The sequence below is a fragment of the Schistosoma mansoni genome (genome assembly GCF_000237925.1).
Source record: "Schistosoma mansoni, WGS project CABG00000000 data, supercontig 0227, strain Puerto Rico, whole genome shotgun sequence".
NCBI classification, from domain to species: Eukaryota; Metazoa; Platyhelminthes; class Trematoda; order Strigeidida; family Schistosomatidae; genus Schistosoma; species Schistosoma mansoni.
In genome coordinates this window covers 195,261-223,221 of record NW_017386093.1, presented here as the reverse complement: position 1 = coordinate 223,221, position 27,961 = coordinate 195,261, and the positions used below count along the sequence as shown (strand labels likewise).

Here is a 27,961-nt window from a genome sequence, read left to right as displayed (position 1 = left end):
ACAACAAAAAGACAGTAATTAGTGAAATTTTAGCACACATATATAAACAAATTAGATCGTCATATGGCGTTCTCATTGTGATTAACTAAACCTTTATTCTGGTTCCATATTTTGTACGTTATTAGATTTTTCTTTTATATCATATAGATATATATATATATTCTTCTACCTGTCCAGTGGCATGATTCCTTATGCATTCGATAGTAAACATATTTTTTGTATGCTGCTCCTTCAATCTACATAAATTTATGTCTATTAAATTTATTAATTACGTGGTTATGGAATTTTTATAAGCTTTAAGACATCGCACCATTTAGTATTTAAAAGAAATGTTTACAGAAGTATGAAAAATAGTAGGAAGGAAAACATCCGACAGTGTGTCACGGACTAAAAGTCTAATTAGTTTACCGTGAGTATTACGACAAATAACTAAGATAACAGAATAATGATCTTTTTTTATTTATTATTATTAGCTTTATTTAATATTATATTTTTGGTACAATATAGAATTCTCGACTAGACTGCACACAAAAGAATAATAATAGAATTGTGAAGAATAAAAATAATTTCCTTAATATATACGTGAATAAAAGGTTTTGAAAACATCTTGAACACTAATGAAATCTACTTTGGATAATTTGCAGCTTTATCAGACACTAGTTAGTAAAAGAAAAGTAAAACTGCTTAGACTTCAGAAGGATTGTCGAAGGATTGATTAAGTAATATGTGACCATTTTAGTGAATGTTGTCGTTGAACTAACACACATAATTAGATTTTGAAAAGATGATGGAAAATCGATAATAACAACACCAGTGAACATGCAATACCTTCATAGATATCGTTGGATATCACAAGTGCATTCACTATTCGTCCTTCTTTTTTTCCCGAAAAAAGAGATCTACTTTTCTTATATTCTACACCTAATGTTCTATTATTATTATTGACAGTGTTACGACGTCCGTTACTTTGGAACTTGTCTTCTCACTGTGCTAATGTGACGTGGTAACTAGAGCCAATACATTTATCAGTTAGGTTCTATGTGGTATATAACTGATTATTACTGATACAAAGTAGATTGGTGGATTACCTGCTTTATGCAACGTTTCAATATCATCTAACCAGAGATCGATGAAAGACAATTCCTATGTGTGAGCCCAACCAGCAGCGTGAGTGTGAAAATATTAAGAGTAGGAAGGTACAATTAACAATTAAATCTAGAAGAACATAACACATTGAGAATATGTCGCTTGGAGTCGTTAATTCATGCCACGCACCATACTGGCTAATCAAGATTCCGATTATCGATTAGTTTATTTACATATGGGCAGTTAGACCGGTGACCTTCTATTAACCAACTGACCAATGAACAGTAAACGATACATCGACGCTTATTGGTCATCAAGCTCCTTCAAACCCAGCAGCCAATCGGAAGACAAAGACGAAATGTAGATCAGTTCTCTAGTGTACTCAATTCAATCATGACTGAAAAGTATGCATGAAATGACTACCACATTAGTACACCAAATGGGAAATCACAATCAAGGTATAAGTGGCAAAGGGCGGAGCAAATAGTAGATAAATAATTAACAGTACCTCAGGAATAGTAAAATGTATAACAATGATTAATAGATCCACTTGAAACTTACAATGAGAAGAATATAGGAGTACCACAAAACAGTTATATAATGGAAATATATATAATGATAATCCGACAAAAATAATCTCAAAAGTTTGGACATTTCAAATATTCATCCTGTTACAACACCATACAAATATATAGTTTTGCAGTCAAACTATGGCCAACTGAATAAATAGTTTAAATGATAGCGTATATCCTTTCACTGACAATTCTGCCTTGAGCTAGCAGGCACATGACACGTCTGGATTCACTAACTTATCGTTGTGAGCGTTTTTGGACTAACAGCTATTCCTCCTTCAGTGATCCCTTCATTGTTCTGTTATGATTGTAGAGCGTGAATGGTTGAATTGATAAGCAACTACTCCAAGCCTTGACGTTGTTCGCAAATATATTAGTTTTTTTCTCATACAACTATTTAGTCTCAATATATTAAGAAACCACACCTTTAGTAAACGAAGCCTATGAATAACGTTAAAATGACTTAAATCTTCATTGACTGAGTAAGTTGGAACACACATTATTCATACAATCACCATCTACCTCAACATACAGTGATTTGTGGTATACGAGTAGGTTGAAAAAATCTAGTAGCGGTTAAAACAATAAGTACAACCAGTCTGTGAAGTCCAATATGACCTGAACTGTATGCGTAGGTGAAGAATACCTGGTTGAGATATGTGAAGTTAACGAACCTAACGATTCGACACGTCGAATGACATAAATTAGAATCAATTATAATGTCGCTGATACTTCCCCTCTTCGTTCTCTTTCAGATCTCAAGCTTAATATTTGTGTTCGATATTTTACTTACTGAACTGCTTTTCTTCTCGAATTTGATGTTGTTACTACATGTACCACTACTCTGGCATTGGTTGTTATGTGATCTCTCTGCGCTGATATAGTGTGACGATTTGGACTGATGCACACATGTATGAAGTTTTATATTGTACTAGGACTGACCGATTGACTGATATGACTTGAATAGAAAAATCAGTAAAAAAAGACCACCACAAACTGTACTCACATAAAAAAACTTACAATTTTAACAACAACTTCTGTCGGTGTTCGAGTAGTGAACACATAACCCATTGTACGTGCAGCTTTCACAAGAGCTGCTTCATCTGACAAGTAAACAAAATTCAAACAACACAATTTACAATAAAAGACTTCTGAAAAAGTTTCATCCGGCTGCTATATTTAGCATTCTTATTTAGTTTATTGGTTTGAATAAATTATCGGTTATGTTATCTAAAATAGTATAGCTTCCATCATAGACTAATTAAAGTTTGACAACCGATAGGAAGTTGTGATTAATGAAGTTCCACCCGATCAATTGTAAGAAAAGTTAACTACTAATAACATTGTGGAACAGTTGCACAATAGTACAAATTAATGCTAAGCTCTCGCAGTGAAAACTGAGTATTTATGAGTCCGATCTTCAGTAGAGTCATTAACGACCAACATTGAAGAATCTCTCACTACAACGAAAAAACTGCCAGTACTTCTTGTTTTCAATAATTGTCAGTCGATGATGTAAACTATAAAATTCAACGATCTCCACAAACTACTACTTATTCTAGCTAGAATGGTCAAAAGTAACAGTACATGAAGAGATGGTTGACAGTTGATTCAAGTGTTCGGCATTCAACCAATAGTATTAATCGCCCTCACACCAGCACAAAAAGGTGTAGTTCAAACTCGAATATATATATATATATATATATATATATATATATATATGTATTAATTATAATGATGAACTAGAAATAAAGCAGAGATTAAGAGTTAGATTTACTCGACTTAACAATTCAATATCGAAGAATCTTTGCCCCCCCTCTTTTCACCATAGTTAATTTACATGGTTCTATTGTTAAATAGATTTATACATAACAACAAGATAGTTGATCAATTGTTAAAGGGTTCGACTTTCAGGCAATAAGCTGTAGCTGGATTAGAACCCCACTACTTCATCTGCTACAGTTTAGACAAACCAAATGATGCCTTCAAAGTGTAGCTTGAAGTCAAGCGCGCGAAAATGTGCTTGGGAAATAAGTTAAGTAAATAAAAAAATACACGAGTATAATGTTTCAAATATTGAGCGTAAAAAATATTGCCAATCAATCTGATAAGTGAAGGTATTTTAGACGACATGAAAGAGCCGTGATTTGATATTTCAATATATTTTCAATTTCCTAACTAAATTGGTCATACGTTCCAAAGATCTTAATCAGTAAACAGTAACTAGTTAGTAGGGTCGTGGAAAAGACAGACTTTACGTAAATCACTATACTGAATCAGAACAGAATTTAATAGGAGATTCCTGATCGGTGGCATATGCCTTAAGAAGGGTAACAGGTTTGAAGAATTAAATTAGTAAGACATAAGTTCATTGCCTCTCGCAACTACAGATGTGTTTTCTTAACCTAGATCATAAGTACCAAGTGAAAAGGTTAAGAGATAAGTTGAATTCTTTTAAATACGACTGATTCACCAAGTCCCAGACCTTAAGTTACACATTTGTATTGGGCCAAACGGTAGTACCCAGTTGTCCAAAAGGAAAACTAATTTACCAAGTTATGATTTGTGTACTAGGCTTGAACTACATTCGAAATGTGAGGGCGAGTGTTACTACACGATTGTTCGAACCAAAGTAGGTGAAGAGGGGTTGGGACCCGCTATTCAGTTGCTCAAATGCGCACATTATAAGCATTAAGATGTAACGCTGGGTTAAGAACCTGATTTATAACTGCTACTGAGCTGCACTACACATAACTAGCATACAGAATAGTAAAATGAGAAGGATAATCGTTATACATTTATTAATAAGCTTCAGTCAAGAAAAAAACCAGGTTGGGTATGGGGTTAGCGACCCCATCCTGTAGAAAACTAACTCGCTAAAAATACGCTAACCGTTCTGGGTTGCATACTAAGCATATTTTAATGTATAAAGTATTTATCCGACCACTCATAGAATACTAGACTTTGATTTTCAGTAGTGTAGTAGTGTTCGCATAGAGGATAGACTTAGCTTGAGACCAGTCCAACGGCGATCTACAATCCGCATTCTTGAGAATAACTATAACTTAAACTACAAATTCAGATGCAATAAGCTTAGACTTAACCCTTTGTAAAGGTGGAGACTTGATCTTTTTCTTCAGAATACTAAATAAGCTATTTTTTACATCCTCTGAAGTAACCCATTTCTCCCCCAAATGCCCTGGTACGGCCGAGAGTGGGGAGAGTCCGCTCTCCCTCTCGAAATGCTCTCTCATGGCCAGCGAATATATAGCCTCTGTCAGGGAAGTCCTACTCACTGCCTTCTCGTAGCGGGGGTGTTGTTTACGAAATCGAGAGGACGAAAAGCGAATGTCCGGCCCTTTAACCGGGTTGGTGGACACGGAAAGTCCACCTAGGGGAGTTGGAAAACCCTGATTCCAAACCAATGGTGCACATAGGCTCCAGTATCCTGATGGAACGAATGGCGTATGAACCTATTGTTGGTCACCGGCTACCATGGGTCTGCATCTCCTCACGATTCTCCACTGCCTTGTGGATCAGACCTTTAGGTCGAAGGCTCCGGGTGTGGCTCCCTAAGAAAACCACCTGTTTCAGTTTGGGCACCTGGGCAGTATCACAGCCCTCACACAAATCAAATGAGATTTGTGAGGCGAATATTTATCTGGTGCTTTTTTGTACCAATATTTATGTGTTTAAATAAATAAATAACCCATTTCGCAGAAACACCTGATGGTAATATTTGTAATTCTATATAGAAAGTGGAAATGCCTCCTTCCAAATCTTCTTTCCAAGTAGATTATTTTGCGAGCAGATTCTAGAGAATCTGAAAACATTTTCTACACCCTTTCTATGAAATAAAATCCCTGCCATCATTTGATGGCTACACTAATAGTTACATGTCCTCTAAAAATGCCCCAAAACTCATCAAACCTATATGAATGCATCTAATCCCACTCGTAAAATTATGAGCACATTAAGTGTTTAATCTTTTTTGTACTAAGGATACTTACTAGTTTTACCTTCTAGTGAATATTTTACACCCGAATTATCCCTCGTTAATTTAACTGATCTAAATAGAATCTACATAAATCAGTAGATCATAACACAACTTGGCACGTTTTCAATGGCAAATCATTCACAGTAGTTTTTGCTGACATTGTTCTGTGCTTTCTGTGTTAGTTTTCTTTCTCTAGTCGTCGATGACTATAATTAATAGGTCTCAACCGCTGTATTACATTGTTGTAATCCTTGTGAAAATGTCCACTGGAGATTATCTATGAACTGTATTACTTCAAACAAGTCTGTCTTTCACTCGCAACATTTCTTTTTAAATCAAATCCCACTGTAAACATCAACAGTGATGACGTTACATCAGCTAAATGTCCAGCTGATAGGTACTGGGGTATTACAACTTAGACCACAATTCGTCCATTCAATATAAATTGAAAATCATATTGCACAGCATAACACATTACACACACTAACCTGGAGACGAAGCTTGATAATTAATCAATTGTTCATTATTGAGATTGTCATTACAAAAAACAGCAACATTATTATTAATATTGTCATTATTATTATTGGTGTTATTTTCATTGACACTACGTTCTGGCACAACAGTATGACAAACAGCTAGTATTGTGAAGAATTGATCAACTAATAAATCTCCAGCATTTAATTTATTAATTAGATTTTGATCTTCTAAAGCATTCGAATCTTCAGTACCATTACTAAACATGCAGAAATAAAAAAAGAACAGATAAGAAACGTAAACATTGTGTGTAAGATAGTTTTTATTCGATTATAACATAATGTATATCGAATTTCGTCAATCAGTCAGTCAATTATTTATGGTCTGAAATATATTTGCTTTGATGATTTAAGTTATCACACTACATTAGTAAGACCAAATGAACATAACAAGCTGAACAGCAAGTGATAGAAATAATGTACTGACAATGATAATGAGAAGAGCTGAACGCCGAAAATATGGATCAAAAAGACAAAGTGAAAAGTTATGGATGAATGAATAACGGAACTTATGATCTTGAGTGTGATATAGAGTAAATGTATCTATATCAAGTTACCCAAAGTTTTGAATCACTGATATCAATAATCACGAGAACCCTAATCAGGTAGTTTACTTCTACCAAACTTTCGCAGAATAATAATCCTTGACTTCATAGACTAATACCAATTTTTGGTATGGCCACTTCTACCTTTCTTCCAACGTACTTCTGCACAAATAAGCATCCCTTAAAAAGAGGTAAATACGGCTAGGCATATGCGCCACATATCCTATTCACCTCAGCAAATCGAAGTTCACAACCGTTTGATGCTATTTGATACCTCACCCTCATACTTGATGCCTAACCTTAACATTTTTCACTCGATAGTTTACACAATACAAAAGCAACCTGGTACAACTGGGCACCAAAAGTAGTATGATGCATATAAAATAGACAGATAATATTGTGAAGAAATAGGGAGAAAGGAAGTACAATCAAAGAACAAATGAACAAGAACAGTATACAATAGCACATATACTTTAAATAAAAAGAAAACTAAAAAAGTTTTTTTTTTATAGTTAGGGGAGTTCACGCTTTTATGAAGCATGTAACAAAAAAGCCACAGTAAGATATCCAGCAGTCACAACTGACTAGGTCTGAGTAGTACCATTTCTAGGATCTCAACTAAAGATTCATTATGAAATGAATGATACCAGTCCTCTGTAGTTGTCGTTTACACCATGACTTCATGTAATTAAACTGACCATCTCTCAACTTTTCTACCCAGTCCCAGAGTCAAGAACAAATGCTTGATGCGGAAGCTGGTGGTATGACATCAGTAGATGTGAGAAAGATAATGAAGCAATTAAAACACACAGGAACGAAACAATTATGAGTAAGTTAATCAGAGCACTGAAAACTATGATTTTTTTATAAAGTTTCAAACAGTGATGAGATAAAATAAAATTCTCTCTTCAAATCTCCCATTTATATATAAGATACACAACTACTGACAATTTAAAGCCTGTTTTCAATTAGATAAAAGTATGGGGGGGAAGGAGCGTTTAACTGATATTTTATTCTAGTATTTGGAATCCTCGGAAATGAAAAATCAAGACACATGTTTTTCGCGTTTGTTACTAAATTTTTGGGAATTCATCGTAAAACCTGACTTCGATCCTTGGTGAAATTGTATGACTGAGCGCCGAAATATAATAAGAGGAAACACAGATCTAGTGTTGTCTGATTCTCAACGACACGGTTACATTTATGAATACCATCTAAAAATAATTATTTTGTCAGAAGTAACATGTAATTATATAATTTCATAGTTTAAATGACGAACTGATACTAGCTAGACCACCATCATTGAAAAACCTGGAAGCGCTGGACAGCTATTGCGTCCTAGTATGAGACTCAGTAGTGTGCATCCATTATCCTGCATCCAAGAAACGAACTCAGGAACAAGAACAATAAAGATACTTACCCATACATAATACCACCAATTGAGCATCTTTTAAACTCCATTACATTACGAGTTAACGTTCCAGTCTTATCAGAGAATATATAACGAACCTAATGAAATGAGAAATGCAAAATGTGAATTATGAGTGAGCACATCGAGTGTTTGTCCACAATAATAATATATATTTATCTGATACAGAGGATACGTACACAAGGCAACCAGTTTGGTGTGTGCTACTTATATCGACATCAGTAGTATATTAACCAACCAGAAATGGAATGCCTGGCAGCAGAAGGTTTGGAAGATCGGATCGAACAGAACGGAAACAGAGAGCAATTGTTATGATAGTGAAGGAAACAACAAAGCTTGAGATACTTGATGGAGGATTTGCAAATGAAGTATGGAACGTAAGGTTTCCATATTATACCAAAGAACTCTGTAATTTTGTATTAAGATACAACTAGTTGTCCCCACCTATGTTCTCGTTTATTACACTTGATTTGCTAAATATTCTTCAGTTGAAATACATGTATATTTACGAGAGTTGATGGAGATCATTCATCTGTATTTGATGTGAAATATTTTGAAGGTATTTTGTTGCATGGCAATTCGATTATCAAAATATGTTTGAGGTACATGAAACTGTCACCTTCTATACGAGTTAATAATGAATCATAAACAACATAATAACCGGATATAAACATTCATTAGTTTAAATTGTCACAAAACATAACAACAATGACAATAAATTGACAGAGAATATACGTTGGGAAGTACTAATGATACTTAGAAATACGAAAGTATGAATGTCAAACTTGAAGATGATGAGGAGGAACAAAAAGCGGATATAAATTTTTGACACTGAAAAGTTGAGTCACATCATCTAAATATCATTACTAACAACGAATCCAACACGAGCTTCAGCTTGGAGCTTAGTCTACCCGATAAATAACTCTGTACACTACTGTCAACGTGCTTTCATTTGACCATCTTCAGCTCTTCACTCATGTGTATTTAATGTAAGCGTGTAACTAAACGCTAATATAAACTACATTAAAGATACTAATAATCTTGTTTATACTAACATTCACGGAATTACAAATAAACACAAGAGGCAAAGTGAGAAAAAATCCATAAAACTTTTCTTACTATCTACTTAGCATTGTTTTAACTAAAACAAAAACTTGGAAGATATACACTTCGTCATATGATAAACATATTCAATTTATCTGGGAAAGATGATGGACAAAGTTATCAGTGGGTGATGATATTCATTATGGATTAATATCATTTCAGGTACTGTTGGAGACTGAACGACTATTTTGTCCTAGTGTGGAGCTCCTCAGCAGTACACAACCCCATCAACAATCGAACCCGAAATCAGGTCTAGTAAAAAATGCTTGCCATTAAGACGACTATATAAACATTAAATGATAAACAATTTACAATACAGTCTGAAGATTATCACACAATACCATTGGTGATGACTGTTTTAACCTAGACGATATTTTTTAAATTCATATATGTTACGATTTTCAACCAGATAAATTCTTAAAGTTCTGGCAAATTAGTAGTAATAAGACGGGATGGAAAAGTAAAATCACGTTATTTACTCATTTTGATTTTTGTTCTCCGAAAACAAAACTCCATCAAACACATCAATAAATAATTTTGTCTTTAGTAGATTATAAAGTGATGCTATCCACTAATTCGATGGAAAAAAAACTTGAAGTTCACTTATACGACTAAATTTACAGGATTCGATCAGTACTATGCAAGCACGGTATTCATCAGTACTCAGTGAGCAATCACTATAAACATTTGTTACACAGCGATTCAGTAGAAACGCGAATAGCTCAGTAGTAACGCCCCAGACTGTGAAGTTAAATGAGATAGGCTCGAAACTTACAAAGAATATTAGCTCGCACAAGGGTTGTTAGTACGCCTTTTTGATGAGTGCCTATTACAAATCGAATGTGAAATGCCTGGCTGCAGAAGGTTAGGAAGACCGAAGAGAAGAGAACGAGAACAGAGAGTGATTGGTGTGGAAACGAAGGAACAATCAAGTCTGAGACAATTGATTGACACTTTGCAAATGAAGTATTTACTGTATGGTTCTCAGGTTTTACCAAGATATTCTGTAATGTTGCTTTGAAGTACATTTGGTTCTTCTACCGGTGTACTCGTTCACAGCATTAACACTAACTTCACTGCACATGCACACAAAGTATAAAATATATCTGAATGAAGATATGCGTAATACTGTGAAAAAGCAGGGGTAGAAGGAATAGGAACACACATACGTACTTGACCTAATTCTTCATTTAAATTAGAAGTACGTGCCATAGCTGGTGTATCCGAATCCGAATCATACATATCCAAATCCTAAGAAAAAATGAAATCAAACCAGAAGTAATAAGTGAGAACTTAAAAAATACGAATAAATCTGCGTGCCTTTTCATGTGATATATATATATATCTTGAATTGGTACACAGACAAGTAAAAACGATCGTACGGGATAAATGTAACCAGAAACGGAAATAAGGACATGTTAATGACAAGTCAGACCTAATATATAATAATTTTAATAGTTGAGATCATGAGTCAATTGAAGCTTCCAGGTTTTTCATGGAGGTTTAGCTTCAATTGACTCTGATCTCAACTAATAAAATTACTATAATATGCACATAAAACCACTTCTGATTTTACAATATAATAGTTTGATGAACATTTATTATGATTTAGTTGAGTGTATAAAATATAAGGTTTGCCCCCAAATGCCCTGGTACGGCCGAGAGTGGGGAGAGTCTACTCTCCCTCTCGAAATGCTCTCACATGGCCAGAGAATATATAGCCTCTGTCAGGGAAGTCCTACTCACTGCCTTCTCGTGGCGGGGGTGTTGTTTACGAAATCGAGAGGACGAAAAGCGAATGTCCGGCGCTTTAACCAGGTTGGTGGAAACGGAAAGTCCACCTAGGGGAGTTGGAAAACCCTGATTCCAAACCAATGGTGCACATGGGCTCCAGTATCCTGATGGAACGAATGGCGGACGAACCTGTCATTGGTCAACGGCTACCATGGGACTGCATCTCCTCACGATGCTCCATTGCCTTGTGGATCAGACCTTTTGGTCAAAGGCTCGGGGTGTGGCCCCCTAAGAAAACCACCTGCTTCGGTTTGGGCACCCGGGCAGTATCACAGCCCACACACACAAATAGTGTGGCGCATATGTACCTGGTGCCCTTTTGTACCAATATATATGTGTTTAAATAAATAAATAAATAATAAACTGGGGATGAGGCTATTTCCATAACACTTCCAATGCTTAATAAATGTTATCTATCCAGAATTTTCAACCATTCCTTCAGTTTATTTATCGGATGATCGTCGTTTATAGGAGTGTAATATTTTAACATGAAATTTCATTTCAAACGACTTGTTTTCAACTATTTACTGTAACAAATATCATGAACTTTAGCACAACCCAACACCCCAGATCAAATACATAAATATATGAAGCTTGGAATGTAATTCCTTGTGAAAATTAGTTAACAGAATAAGCACCTATGATTTTAAAAATATGAAATGAGCGAAGTTCTTATAAGCGACACATTTATCGAACATTGTAAGCGTTGTGGACAACTTTAGTTTAAAAACTGAACAACTTGTTAGTTTAATGATCAAGCGCTATTTCTAGGGACAAAATAACTTAGACATTATTCAATTAAATTACGAACTGACCATAGTTAAACAACTGTCGGAAGTTCAGGACGTAAGAAACAACTGTTCTAGCTTCTAATAATTGGCTTAGCAGCCTTCACCACGAGACTAAAAGGTCCAAATTCTAATCCCCATGAGACTGTAGATTTACAATGGTGAAAGACCCATACGAAGATAAAACAACTGAACAATGCTTCATGGAGTTAAGTGGTTCTCTAATTAAAACTAACTCATGATTCAATAATTTCAACAAATTCCTTATACACCAATAACTCCGACTTTTACAAATTTCTTTCAATAGAAGGCGCGATTTATAAATGAAACTGATTCTTTATATAAGAACTTTCGTCTAAATTAGAGCGAATAGTTTCACAGTATTTGAGCGCCAGGTTGATGTAAGACACTAAATAAGAATAATATATTTGGGAAATCTCAGCGAATGAATCTGAAATTTTACAAATATATTGCTTTTTAATGGCACTGATTCTTTTCTTAATATATGACTTCCGATGAATTTCATTTTCTTTTGTCCTTGCATTACTATTTTAAATAGCTCTGATCACTCACTAGCTAAGCTCTTCTACTTCAATGCTATACAATCCTATAGACAAACAACTTGGTGACAATAACCGTTATTACACAAAAAACCTTTGACATTGGTTTGTTTGTTGCTTGACTCGTCAGTCTCCAAGTAAAAAAGTACTATTAGTATGGAGATGTTTGTGGAAATTGTAAAATTTTCTGCAGTTTAAATCACGAACTGATCTTAGCTAAACCACTAACATTGAGAGCCCTGAAACCCTATTCGGTCGTTTCGACCTAATATGGGATTCCCCATCAGGGCAGACCTACGATTTGGGCGCAGTAACCTAGATTCGGTTACCGGATGCGGGGACGTGAAAGCACGCTGCTAAGGCGTCCCACACTATGACGGGAGAGTCGTCTAGTGCTTTAAGGTTTTCAATGGTGGTTTAGTTCAGTTAATATATAAAAAATGAATTAATCTAACCATCACTGCATGAAAGCAAAAAGATTGTAGAACATCAATACGTAGGTAGGACTATATGCATGTTATTAACAAAGCCATAAAATTCAATGTTTTAGAGGTTGTTCATTTTTTTAGAAATGATTCACTGAAATAATATTGTACACTACAGTATGTCATGTGGTATTATGGAATATTTGAGGAGTAAGTAGATAGACTATGACTCATAGGAATTGATTATTTGAGTCGCTTAATCATGGTCAAAACGTGGAAAAAGTTAACATTAGATGAAGTAAGTATTGATATTCTATGTAATTGATGAACGGTCTAAGTTAGGCCACTAATGAAAATGTGAAACACTGTGATGGACAACAACGAGCCAAAATCCAAGAATCGGGCTGAGGACCTCAGGGCCCGCAGGCAGATCGTGAATGAGCACTGATAGGGAGTTCCAGACCTAAGGCTTATACGCACACATGTTTTAAATCGAATCTCTGGGTATTTTTTAACCAATGATGGCATAAACATGTCAGCTAGAAGTAGTTCTAAAGAACTACATCAATAGCTGTACACTATCGACCTGTCGACAGTACTTGACCACGAAAGTGAATTGCATAGTGTGTTGATGTACATTTAATAATTAGTAATAATAGTAACAATAATAATAAGAATAATGATAATAATAATAATAAATGTCTAAGAATTATTGGAAGATAAGTCAGTGGATGGTTACTTAACGAAACAGTTAGAGATATGTGTGCAAACGAAGAATTTTTACATCAGGTTTACATTGTCTTATCCTTGATATCAGCTAGGTAGTCAATTGATTCGACAGAATATTCCACAGAATACTTAAATAAACGACTTTAAATATGTTTATGTGGTATGACAGATACAAGAATGAACTAAGGAGGATGTCTCCAACAACAAAAATTCTACAAACTAATACTAGGAGAACAACACCAGAAAACACATGCGTATAATGTTTAGTAAAAAAAAATATTGACATTTATTTGCGATAAAACGGCGTAGTGCGATTAAAGAACAAGGTGTGGGTAGAAATTGTAAGTAAACTATATATCTAGAGTTTTTAGTCAGTTGGAGAAACGTAGGATTGCCAACGACTGAAACGGGAATAGTATAAATTATGTATATCACGAACTAATAATTACATTTAAGCATGATTTCTATGTGATATGACAAACGAATGTAATGCATTTATGAGGTTATGAAATCTTGATTTGTTGTTTAATGCAATCAGTCGATGAATAAGTTCACTCTGTTGGTGGTTGCCAATAGTCAACTAACCGAATATGGATTCCTTTACAACCACTAACAGACTGAAATGATAACAGTTCTGCCATAGATTTACCGATCAAAAAAAAGCAGGATAAGACTGCTCAATTCATCGGCTAAATGAGAATGTTCATCTCATTTAAATTCTACATTGTTCAGAACACATGGGATGGTAAAAGTATAACCAAATGATTGATAAATTTAAACCCACATATACACAGTTCAGGTAAATAACAACATTTAGCAAAGTTCATGTAACTAATGTCTTATTACTTTTTTTATATTCCAAAGTAAGTTCACATCAACGAACGAGTGTAATACCTAGGAATCGCTAGTCGATCGCTTGGTTGATCGAGGTTCACATCTCCATCATTTAGTGATTTTATTCCGTTATTTAATGAAGATAAACCGAGAGTGAATTAGCACCATTAGCACCTACAAATCCCATACTAATATGAAACAGCTCTGTCTAACACTTTCTGGGTTTTTCAATGATGCTCTAACTGAGATTTGATCTCTGTGACGAGTACAACTTACAAATTTAAATCAATTTTCACAAACATTTCTTCCATCAAATTAAACTGTAATCTAAAGCAAACTCTACATTATTAGTCAACCCAAGGCCATGAGATGAACGCACGAAGTGTTCTAGTGCAAATTCATCACTGATGGATTTATGTCAACGATGTTATATGTGAGTGAGCTGCTAATCACCGATAACAGCATGAAATACTGTCATGCTTATTGATCGAAGTTGGAAATGTAAGCCAATTTATCCCAACTCACTAAATTGAAGGTAATGCACTTGTCGCTGGAACCGAAATTCATAATTTCCCATTCATGGAATCCCATACTACTGAAATGAAACAGGTATACAATGACCCTTTATCTTGTCTAATGGTATCCTTTCCTCAACCTCAATCCCCTGCTGATATCGTAGCCGTAAAAAAAAAACAAATCGAACCACATTTATGGATAAATTCAGGGTTCGAAAAAACAATCAAAATATAGTGAGAATAACACAGAATTACTTCAATTATATGACATACACAACTTAATAATAATGCTTGAACTAAGCGCACAACTTCAAGACAAACTTGTAAACTGATCGGTACCATTGTATGGTACATGATAAATGATGTTATTAGCATATTAATTGCATAACGTAGAGTTGTTTCATCTAGTTTTGTTTAATTGTAGAAAATATAATAATAATAATTTCATTGGAATTTGTCATTAGTACACCAAAAGTAGACAGCCAATAAATTGATACATATACGAACAACAGATATAAACGTTTATGTTATGCAGGTTAATTTTATACAATTACAATCAAATATTAGTGTAATGGTTAATTCAATACACACATACGAATACACAAGGAGTGCGATAGGGATTCGAGAGGAAACAAACAGTGTGTGAGATCAGAGACAAAGACCACACGTCAATAGGTGAAATATTCATGTCACAAAGAGAGCGAGGAAGAGCGAATGGCCAGGGTATGTAAAAGAGCATATGCAGCATAGATAAGTGAATAAATAGATACATGGGACGTTCCGGGTCAGAATCACCCCACACATACATACAGACATATATATATGACAGATGTAATGGACATAAGTTTAAATATAGGAACGAAACAACAAAACATGGATAAAGTAGGATAGGGAATGAGCAGCAGACAACAACAGAAGCCAGATATATGACAGCCACAGCGACAATAGCAGCGAGAACAAACACGGTGTGTAGTATATGTGTATGTACGCAACATAAAACGAAGAAAGCAAAAGATGAAGGAGTATCGTATAAATGTAAATATATACGGAGGGAAATACATTAGAAACGAAACACAGATGACAGCAATAACACCAGCAGTAAAATCAATCGTGATCCAGGACACGGCCATGTATGCATGTAACGTGTTTAAGCACACACACGGGGTATGTTTTTTGTTATTTACACATACAATTGTAGACGAGCAGAGAAGATTGGCATTTTTTACATAGAGGCAGGAAGAAAGAAACAAAATAAAGAGAAAAGGTAGAGGCGAGAAACACAATTACGAGAGAAAAACAATTAAAAAAAGACTTTGCACACAATGGAGCGACAGTACGTATTTTTTTTACTTAGTACAAAAAGTGGAACCTGGACCAAAATATTGTACGAATCAGGCAAATAAGAAAACTACTCACCCAATTAATATACAATGCTTGGATAAATCGTACAACTTCAAGCATCACTGGCAGACTGATTGGTATGATGGTGTTATACAAAATGAGACAGGTGATAAAATCCAGTAAACGTCGAAGATCGCTTCTAGTATCAACTATAAATAAATATATAATATAAACACAGACAAACGGACTTGGGGCAAAAAGGTGTGGATAGGCGAGGATCGTAGTGGGAAAATGTGGCTAGCTATAGGATGTACCTCAGTTATCAGTTTCTCGTAAGGATATTATACATATTATATATAGTAGTTAAGCAACCCCTCACTGATTGTTGTGATCTAACTTTTATCACAACGCTTGGCATTACAAGATACTATCATAAAACACCCTACATTACTATCATTATTTTTTCAACACTCATCATGAATCAATGATCCACTCAAGTGTCAACATAGTTGGGTGATTCCTTCTTCCAAGGTCGTATTTCTGATACTTAATCTTTTCTATTTTATTTATTTTATTTATACACATAAATATTGGTACAAAGAAGCACCAGATAGATATGCGCCGCGCAAATCAAATGAGATTTGTGTGAGGGCTGTGATACTGTACAGGTGCCCAAACTGAAACAGGTGGTTTTCTTAGGGGGCCACACCCGGAGCCTTCGACCTAAAGGTCTGATCCACAAGGCAGTGGAGCATCGTGAGGCGATGCATTCCTATGGTAGCCGGTGACAAACCATTGGTTCATACGCCATTCGTTCCATCAGGATATTGGAGCCTATGTGCACCATTGGTTTGGAATCAGGGTTTTCCAACTCCCCTAGGTAGACTATTCGTGTCCACCAACCCGGTTAAAGCGTTTGACATTCGCTTTTCGTCCTCTCGATTTCGTAAACAACACCCCCGCCACGAGAAGGCAGTGAGAAGGACTTCCCTGGCAGTGGTTGTATGCACGTGGACATGTGAGGGCATTTAGAGAGGGAGGGCTGACCCTCCCCACTTTCAGCCATACCAGGGCATTCGGTGGCTCTTTTCTATTACCAATAATACTGTTGTTAAATCTACTCCTCTGAGATTTGCCTTGAAAATTTTATCGCGCTGTGCTAAAGAGGTATGGCAACTTGAACCGATGTACACATTTACTGGGTTCTACCTGGGGTACGACTGATTGACTGAGTGCTTCAGACCAATAGAATGGTATTTAACCACATTAAGCTACCCATAAAGGTAATTGATAACAAACGTTCGACGTGTTCACAAAATAAGAATTATGCTAAACTGAAGCAATTTCTATATACAAGGAAGTGTATAAACACATACACGAAATACAATGAAAAACTTGGGTGAAAGATTAGAGGAATGACATTTCTCCTATAGTAAACCTTAAAAAGGTTGGCATCACTCTTCTATTGTACACTAACGCATAGACCGAAACGCTCTGGTGATAATACTCACGTTTACGACACATTTCTCATTGTGTGTTTTTCAGCGAGTGAGAAAGACAGAGAATATTTGTTTTCCAATGGTCAGTATGTGGAATAAAGATTCTAGCCGCATGACACCGTCATTAATGTTAAGGCTCTCATTTTATTAAATGAGAACTAATTAATTTACAATTTGACTTTCAAGTTATAGCAGGTGTGTGATTGGTATGTCGATCACATGTGATTCAGGTAATAATTAACTTTAAATTTATATGCCCCTAGTATTATATCACGTGTTAATTTTCGTTTACCATTGTTAATTAGTTTGATGAAATAGTAGAATGGAATTGAATTGAATCACAATATCATTTACATTCAAGAGTAAATACATGGTTGTTTAAAAGTGGAAAGTAGTTGACACACATTTATGTAATATTTAAAAAAGAAGGATGTTGGATGGTTATTAGTATTTGATCATAGATACCTTGATGACACTTCATGCGTCATAGACATTAAGTGACTAGTGCTGAAATTAGATTCAGGGTACAACGTAAACTGATTGATGAGATAGTGAATCTCTATCAAATGAAGTGGTTGTAACATGTATTACGTATGTGCAGCCACCGCCTACCTCGATGAACTTTTGTGGTTAACTGTAGTATTTACTATCAAAGACAATAATGGCAAGACTATTAGCTGACTGACCCAAAAGAATAAAAGACATTTCTTGATACCTACCCTTAAACTAATGTCAATGACGAGACGTGCATAATCCACCCCATTTCAAAAGTCAAACATTTTATCAACTGATCTTTAGTCATCTCACTTTCAATAAAGATTAAAATACAAGTTGATATTCCTTTCAAATCTAAGAACTATCTCTGAAAATTTGATCAGATGCAAATCTCAACATCCAGTTCATCATTATTTTCGGATAAATTTTCAAGTTCTACTACTAACAACACATAAGTCGAGGATACATACGTACTTACGCCTGTTACCCCCACATGCAGGAGTATAGGCAATTCAAAGACCACGACCTGTTTCTGGCTTGCACTAACTACCGGCACAGTCGTCGCCGATGGACCACCTAGCGTCCTCCCTCTGCACCTCAAACCCGGACTCAGATTGATCACATCGCGACCAGCTACCGCTGGCGTTGTTGTGTACAAGACTTCCGTTCCTTTTGGAGTACCTATTTGGACTCTGATCATGCCATGGTCTGCGCAAATCTTACCTTACTTGTCAGTGACCAACAAATTGACCGTCATCAAAAGATTGATGTTAGTAAACTGGCTGCAACTTCTGTTGCAAGTAAGTATCAAACTGAGCTAGCTTCTACGCTAAATACTCTCCCACCGAAAAGTATGGATGAGCATTAGTTGCAATTGCACGACGCCATGGAAACGGCGGAACATCCCGCTTAGAAGCACTGAGCTTCTTCGGGCTCCTTACAACTGATCGAAGCCCGTCGATCTACTCCGGGTGACCGTGAGTTTGACCACAAACGAAGGCTGTTACGCAACGAAATTTCGCAAAGCTTGCGTAACGACCGAGAAGCTTTGTGGTTAGAACGTGCCAATGAGTTAGAAGCAGCAGCTGAATCTGGCAACTGCAGGAAGCTCTTTCAACTCATCCGAGCCACTGGCAGCAAGAAGTCTGGTGTGAGTGAAACAATCTGTGAGGATGACGGGATATCAATCACTAACACCTATCGACGTCTTGGACGATGGGCGGAATTCTTCGAAGGGCAGTTCAACCGGCCTGCTGCTCCGGCAACATCGATCAGATTGACTCGCCCTCCATAGCCAGTGACGACTAATCCACCAAATGATGCGGAAGTCCGCAAGGAACTCAAACTCTTGAAACGCTACAAATCACCGGGACCAGATGACTTACCCCCGGCTCTTTCTAAAGATGATGGTGACTTTCTGACTGAGGAATTGACTGTGTTGTTTACAAAGGTTTGGGAGCCAGAGATTGTTCCAACGTCATGGAATGAGTCGACCTCACGAACAGCTGTTAAATGATCCCCATGCAGGGTTTCCAGAGTGTAGGGAATGGCGGTGTGGATCTGTTGCCTGGAGAAAGACTTCTCGACCTTGAGTATGTGGATGATATTGTCTTACTGTGCGATGATACCCAAGCCATGCAATCCGCACTTAATCAGTTGGCAATCAGTGTCCGTAGGTATGGTATGTGCTTTGCACCTTCAAAGTGTAAAGTACTCCTACAAGACTGGCAGGATTCCAATCCTGTACTCACCCTGGTTGGTGAGCAGATTGAAGTAGTTGAGAAGTTCGTGTATCTAGGTAGCTACATAAGTGCTGGTGGTGGCGTGAGTGATGAGATTGATGCACGTATAATGAAAGCCAGAGCGGCTTATACTAATCTGGGCCATCTCTGGCGCCTTCGTGATGTTAGTCTGGCTATATAAGGTCGGACCTAGAACGCGTCAGTGAGAGTAGTTTTGATCTATGTTTTTGAAACTTGGCCTCTCCGAGTTGAGGATGTTAGACGACTCTGTGTTCGATCATCGTTGTCTCCGAAGGATTGCTGACATACAGTGGCAACACCATGTTAGTAATGCAGAGGTTCGGCATCGTATGTTCGGGCGCAGAGATGACAATTCAACTGGTGTCACTATCTTGAAAATATCGACTTCAGTGGTTTGTACATGTTCCACGAATATCGTTCCAGAGAATTCCACGTCGTGCATTATCTGCGACGCTGGGACTGGTTGCAAAAAGCGGAGAGGTGGTCAGTGTATGACATGGTGTCGTGGTATGAAAGAAAGCTGCAAAGGGCTGGCTTCTGTTGGTCATTCACGACTCCCTGACTGGGGTCCGAGAGACAGTGCTACACAGTGGCTAGAGACGTTATCAGATATGGCTCAGTATAGAAGCCAGTGCCGATCCTGCTGTAACCTTCTTTTACTTTTTTCATAAGGAGTGGTCATAACTTTATTAACTGAAAGAATTCTTCTGGTTGTATATGTTGAGTCGGCTTCCGGAGAACTTCGACGGAGCTTCCAGAAGCCCAAAAAGCAGCCGAAGAGCCCCAGCCAATCAGAGTACGATGGAACATTCTAGAGTTCCAACGTCGCGTGCTACTATTGGTCGGTAGCATAATATGTCGTTAATGGATTGGCTAAAATATGATGGTGATTTAACATACACTAACATCTATAAATACTAATGATTTTCTGTACAAGATTGAACCTTGCAGTAAAGTGTTTCTCTCATACTCGTGTCTTCTCTCTGGTGTTCAAGTCGCTGAGTAGTTCTAGCCTGTGGGTTACCAGAATAGCTTAGGAAGCGAATATAGCGTTCAATCGACGAGACTTATCAGTATATTTCAGTTTCCCCAACATTACTCTTATTTTTTTATATATATGCATCTTACCCCTTTTCTCTTCCCATTCTCATTGTTTTGTGTGGCGAATATATATCTGGTGCCCCCTTGTACCAATATTTGTGTTTGAATAAATAAATAAATATAGGTAGTGATGTTGTGTGATCTAGATACACCAATAAGCGAGTTTAAATTAATCTATTGTGATTGTAGAAGTTATTCATCGCTTTTTAATAACGGTTATCAGGACGATTGATGGATAAAGCCTAAGGAATTATCTAGAAGCCAAGCCATTACAACTTCATGGAAGATTCAATTATTCAGAATGATCGACTATAACTCAGTAATCAAGTACACGAATGTATAAACTCAGCTTCAAGCCATAGACTTTTGTGCAGAATAATAATTCATATCATCACCCGGTTGACTAAACGTATGTCGGTGGAACAGCGTTTGAACATTCAACCCAATGAGTATGATCAGCCACTTTCACGGAACACGAGCCAACAAACACCTTAGTAATCTCTACTGTCTAGTGATTCGAATTTATTTACACAACAGAAAATGAATCACTTTCAGGAAGTAAATCAGTCATGTTGTTATCGAGGTTCTTTGGAAGTAAAACAGTTATTATGTGACAATCCATATTCACAAATTCACTAGAAAGATACATTGTGTGCTATTTCTTGTATTGTAAACAAACAATTCAAAACTGCGCATGAAGTGCTTATTGAACAAGCTATTCACAACGCATCATATGCAGCGACCATGTGAAAAGTGGTGGACAACGGGTAAACATGTATAAGGATGACCATCCTTTTAAAATGTTCAAAAAAACTGTAATATCTAGCATTTCCGAACACTTCCCCGTTCATTTAGAGTCAATGCTGTATGTAAGAGTGTGATTTTCACTGCAAATTTTAATTCAGTCATCTAAAGCTATCTATATATGTCTTCTGTGAGCACGTCACTGTAACGTGTCATGACTTGCTGGATTAAACAAGTAGATAAAGAGAATGTTACAATTCGAATTGGAACCCTTCAAGGAAAATTATGCTTTTAAATGCAGTATTCACTCACCGAATGAATGGAAAAAGTGCTAGATATTATACATTCAGAAGCGTATGCTCTACAAATTTATGGACGTGTATCAAATCTCGTAAACAGCTCATTAAAGATCAAAAAGTATACCCATACATTGCTATTAAAATCTTCGTATCAGTTTAGAACTTCTATTTGTTGGCAGATTCAACTGTCAACAAAGAATCAATTTCTTCAGTGTTAGATAGAACTTCACACAATAACAGTGAGAAACTTGGAATTTCAAAAGGATACATACATACATAATCGTATGAAGTAGAAAATTAACAAAGGTTTCGACAAGAAATCCGAACGAACTGATATTACCACCAATCAATTAACATTTCTACCCAGTTCAGAGCATCTTGGCAATAAGCTCACATACATGACTCTATACACAGAGGATAGTATTAGCTACATGTTTACTTAGTAATAAGCACGATGAACTTATATTGATGTGTTGAAATCGACATTCATTTTTTAACTTCATTTCAGTCCAACACCGGACATCAGCGGTAAGCTACACACTTACTCCCAACGTAGCGATTTGAGATCGTGAATTCTTTTGTTGGTGAGTATTCATTGCTGTATAATGTCGATAAACTATAAAGTGAATCCGCTGATATTTTAACTGATGTCAATATTTCCATAAGAAAACAGGTTTTCAGGAAAAAAACATCTTTAAATCCATAAGGATTTCTACTGCAGAACTCATATAAATATCAATGGTAAACATAAATAGATCAACCGAAAATAAATTATATTATTGTTGAAACATACACACACATACCATTTTCTTGTAAATACCACATTTTTTTCTCATTCCATGATGTCCAAACTAGATTTGCAATAAACGTGAAAAAAGTCAAGAAGAGCAGTACACCGAACAGACATAAGATCTAGAATGTTAAGAGAGAAAAAAATAAGCAAGATGATAACACTGATATGATAATCACATTACTAAATAGTATGAATGAGGTGAGTAGATAGAAATATTCACATCAATAATAATGAAAGCTTTTTGTATAAAGCACATGACTTAATCTAGTGGCCTGGAGCACAACACCAATCAGTATTATCCATTTATAAAGAATACCCTAAAATAGCCCTGTACAAGGTCACTGAAGTGGATATTATTGAGCAAAAAGGAAATGAACTGAAATAAAAGTAATAAGTAAAATGTTATAGAGAACACAATAAGTAATCCATAATAGCAGAAAAATAGAAACAATGCGTTTTTTATTCACTACTGTAAATAAATAAACTATTCATTTCTTGACTTTATATGTGAACAACTGAAGGATTAAAAAACATTACGAGAAAGAGTAATTATTTAAAATGATATTACGTCACAGATGTCCCATGTGACATAGGATGAGTTGAATCTGATGCTAGGATTTACCTAGATGACCACTGTTGATGAGTAACTATTAACTAGGAGGAAAAAGCTTGCCCTAGTGCTTCGTCATTTTTCATGATTACCTTCACAAAAAAACCAAATATTGAAAATTTATATGTTCTATTTAGCACAGATTGATCTAAGTTAGGTTACGATTGAAAACCAGGTAGGATTGGGAAACTTTTCTGTCCTAGAATAGGATTCCTCAGCAGTGAACAACCACATCGCTATTACGAATGGAAGCTAGGATATATAGGTGTAACAGGTGGAGATTAGAGACGTCTACAATTAAACAGTTGTTACCAATCATATCAAACAGTAGCAAATTGATTGAATTTTTAAATGTGTAGTATCAGACGCTAACTCAACGGTTTTAACGGTTAACCGTGAGCTATCATATCTGAAGGTTTCGGTTTCGATCACTGGTAGAGTTGCAAACCAGGACTGTTGAGAAATCCCATATTAAGATGAAAAAGATATCTAATATTTCCTGGTTTCAATGGTACTCAACTGAAATCAATTTGTGATAAATATAACCTGCATATTATTGGAAAATTAATGACTTAATCGACATTCACAATTTTTAATATTACTACTTATATCAATGGAATTTATCATTTATCATTATCGAATACCATTAACATCTCGTATTAACCATAATTCGATTTCATTAGGTCTAAAATGATGCTTTAAATCATTGATACTACTGATATTTCGACTCCATTTGATATAATACACTTAGTTAATCTCATTTTATTGTATCGATGGAGGGTAACAAAATGAGCTGATCTATGTGTTTATCATAGATTTAACGTTGATTATGACTAACTGATTGAAAGAACTGTAGACCACATATTCGAAAAGCGATAATCCAATGGTTGAAATTCATAACTTTGATACATTAGACTGTTGGTTCGAAATTTGTTGAGACTAGGCCTCAAAGTTAAGCACATAAATCCGTACTTGGTCAATAAAATGTAAACCGGTTTATATGTCTTCCACCTTTAACACTAACATAAATTGAGTAAAATTAATGGTGTTTAAAAGTTGAAAGTATTAAGACATTAAATAGGAATAATATATTTGTAAAATCTCAGCGAATGAATTTGTAGTAAATCCAACGTTTCGCCTGGCAATCTGGTCCAAGCTTTTTCAAGGAAATATAATCAAACATCAAAATTATCGAATATAAATAGGTACATGGTTCTCCGGTTCATTGTATACTGAATAGGTCATCCCATCAGCGTTAAAAATGTCTAAACTAGGTATATGTATTAGCGTGTAAGAGACTTGTTATGTGAAACGAAATGTGTTAAGATATATACGTAAGTGGTGAAAACATACAATTTTTTGATATATGATATGAATCATATGTCACAGCATGTATAAAATGAAAATAAATAAACAAAATAAAAGAGTGAAATTTGAAGAGGAAGAATGTAATTTGAAACTGAAAATTCGTGTTATTTTTATGTTCCAATTAATTGTTTAACGAATTCCGATAAGACAACTGATTAGAATCATTGAATGTAATTGCCACTCAGATAACACGTGACAAATTATTATAAGCTTCGTTTTGACCTATAGAATATTATTATACGATTTACTGTTCCTAAATTCTGTTCAGTTTATAGATAACCACCTCCCACGTTCACAGCCACTTTTTGGCTTGAACTTGTATAAATGTTATTTCCTATTTTATGGTGTAATGCGGTCTGTTCGCATAGTATAAAAACCAAGTATGCTTGAAGTAAATGATTCGCATAGTGGGAGCTGTTATTGGCGTTCTGGACTCAACTGGACGGGCTAGGAGATCAAAGAATCAATAAGGATGCTAGGCTGCTCATACCGATCGAACATCATTGGTCTGGCGCAGTACTAAGATTAGATAAATCGTATAAATGTTAGGGATACTACCACTAACTCAGGGTCTGAAAAGTTGGAAAACGAAAATTTCGCAAATGCGATAAAAATGATCTTGGTGTCTTGTAATAGTATTCCGACATGAGACAATGGGTTTTAAGCGTTCTTTATGCCCTAACACTTCAGGCTGGGCTATTTCGTTTACTACCCTACATGTGTGTTGAATGCAGCATAAGCTATATTGTCACGTAGAGCTGAAGGTCTCATATGAGACTGGAAGTTCGCCATTGACATTGTGGATGGTTCGGTATAACTTTGGCAAGTTTTGCTGACTGTTCATGAGCGAAATTGGTTTGCTGGTTAACCGATTTCTTTCATACTGGTGGTTGCTTTTCAGTATTCTCAAAGGTCATTATCATTGGAACATGGTAAGGCATGTCGCCATTGCTAACAGTAATAAGTTTGACTGTCGTGTAAGCGGAATGGGTCAACTTTGGCCTGTTGATGCTGTGCATAATTGATTTACGCGACCATTGGTCGGAATAATTATACATGTGGTGTGAATGTGTATATGAATGGTGCTAATGGTCCACCAGGGTGTTTGGTACCTGTGTGGTTGCGCCACAGGATTGAGCTTTACTATTCAGATGGTAGCGTTAAAGCCTATATGGTGTCTGGCTCTCCTGTTAAACGGGACCGAGCTGTACTGTTTGTGTTTTCACGTGAAAGTCTGGATGGTGTCTAGTTCTCCTGAAAATCAATGCAAAATTACCCTAGCCCACAAGGGTATATTATATAAATTACTTGTATAAATGTTATTTCCTATTTTATGGTGTGATGCGATCTGGTATAAAAACCAAGTATGCTTGAAATAAATGATTCGCAAAGTGGGGGCCGCCATTGAGGTTTTGGACTCAACTGGACGGGCTAGGCTAACAAAGGATCAATGAAGATGTCAGGCTGCTCATGCCGGTCATCTGGTTGGCATAGTACAAAAATTCAATTAGTCGTATTTCGACTGACGAATAAGTCACGTGATAACACCATTTGTTCCCTCGGGATCCTGGAGCCCATGTGCACCACTGGTTTAGAATCAGGGTTTTCCAACTCCCCTAGGTGGACTCACCGTGTTCACCGGCCCAGTTGAAGAGCCGAACATTCGCTTTCCGTCCTCTCAATTTCGTAAACAAGACCCCCGCCACGAAAAGGCAGTGAGTAGGACTTCCTTGGCAGAGGCTGAATACGCGTGGCTGCGTAAGAGCATTTCGAGAGAGAAGGCGGACTCTCCCCACTACCGGTCGTACCAGGGTATTTGGGGGCGCACATATATTAGGTGCACCCAATATTTATCTGTTCAAATAAATAAATAACACGCGATAACTAGCCGGGCTTAAAGTTACAACAGGTAGTTCAATTGATTACGTGTTTGGTGTCTAAAGCGAAAATTGGTGGATTCGAAACACAATGTGAACACTAACAACACACTAAGAGTTTGAGGTACAGCCAGTAGATGGGTCGCCAGTATGACGAAATCCACGTCCCGGATTTCTCTGCTAGCCACAACCCATTTGTTATATAAGTTTACTTCAAGTTATTGTTTTACACTATTTGTAAAATTTCTAAAAAAGAAGTTGAAAATTGGACATTTTGAGAGAGGAGGAAAGATGACAGAAAACAGAACAAGCCTACTCACATAGGTATTAGTTTGACGTTCAACTGTCGATCGTTTTAAAGGAGCTGCTGTTGAATTCAACATCACTTTAGATTCTTTACCTGTATACACAGTTAAACCTGTAAACGACAAAAATGGAATGGATAACAATAATAGTGGTATATTCTGGTTAAACATAATGGTGTTTAAGCACATGAGTAAACTGAAAGTTACATCACATAAAAAAGCAGCAGTGTCATTTAATTGACACAGTTTATTATTATTATTATTACTATTATGATTATTATTTAAACACATAAATATTGGTACAAAGAAGCACCAAATAGATATGCGCCACAAAAATCATTTGATTTGTGTGAGAGCCATGATACTATTCAGGTGCCCAAACTGAAACGGGTGGTTTTCTTAGGGGGCCCTACACCCGGAGCCTTCGAAATGAATGTCTAATCCATAAGGCAGTGGAGCATAGTAAGGAGATGCAGACCCATGGTAGCCGGTGACCAACAATAGGTTCATATGCCATTTGTTCCCTCAGGATATTGGAGCCCATGTGCACCATTGGTTTGGAATCAGGGTTTCCCAACTCCCCTAGGTGGACTATCCGTGTCCACCAACCCGGTTAAAGCGTTTGACATTCGCTTTTCGTCCTCCCAACTTTGTAAACAAAACCCCCGCCGCAAGAAGTTAATGAGTGGGACTTCCCTGGCAGTGGTTGTATGCATGTGGACATGTGAGGGCATTTAGAGAGGGAGGGCTGACCCTCCCCACTTTCGGCCAAACCAGGGCATTCGGGGGCCACAGACAGTGGTTGGCTGACAAGCTACAAACTGTGTTGTTCTTGTTCTGTGTGGGAAAAAGGGG

At 36.4% G+C, this 27,961-nt stretch overlaps 1 protein-coding gene across 1 annotated transcript in view; it reads right to left on the bottom strand.

Annotated features, from left to right (window-relative positions):
- Positions 1 to 27,961, bottom strand: part of Smp_104500 (phospholipid-transporting atpase) — a gene marked incomplete at its 5' end in the record, with an annotated part of 95,906 nt that overhangs the window by 56,246 nt on the left and 11,699 nt on the right. The window contains 7 exons of the mRNA XM_018792661.1: positions 2,679 to 2,761; positions 6,144 to 6,388; positions 8,154 to 8,242; positions 10,440 to 10,517; positions 15,185 to 15,315; positions 22,957 to 23,065; positions 27,122 to 27,219. Coding sequence (XP_018644491.1) covers positions 2,679 to 2,761; positions 6,144 to 6,388; positions 8,154 to 8,242; positions 10,440 to 10,517; positions 15,185 to 15,315; positions 22,957 to 23,065; positions 27,122 to 27,219 — 833 coding nt within the window. The remainder of the gene's footprint in view (positions 1 to 2,678; positions 2,762 to 6,143; positions 6,389 to 8,153; positions 8,243 to 10,439; positions 10,518 to 15,184; positions 15,316 to 22,956; positions 23,066 to 27,121; positions 27,220 to 27,961) is intronic.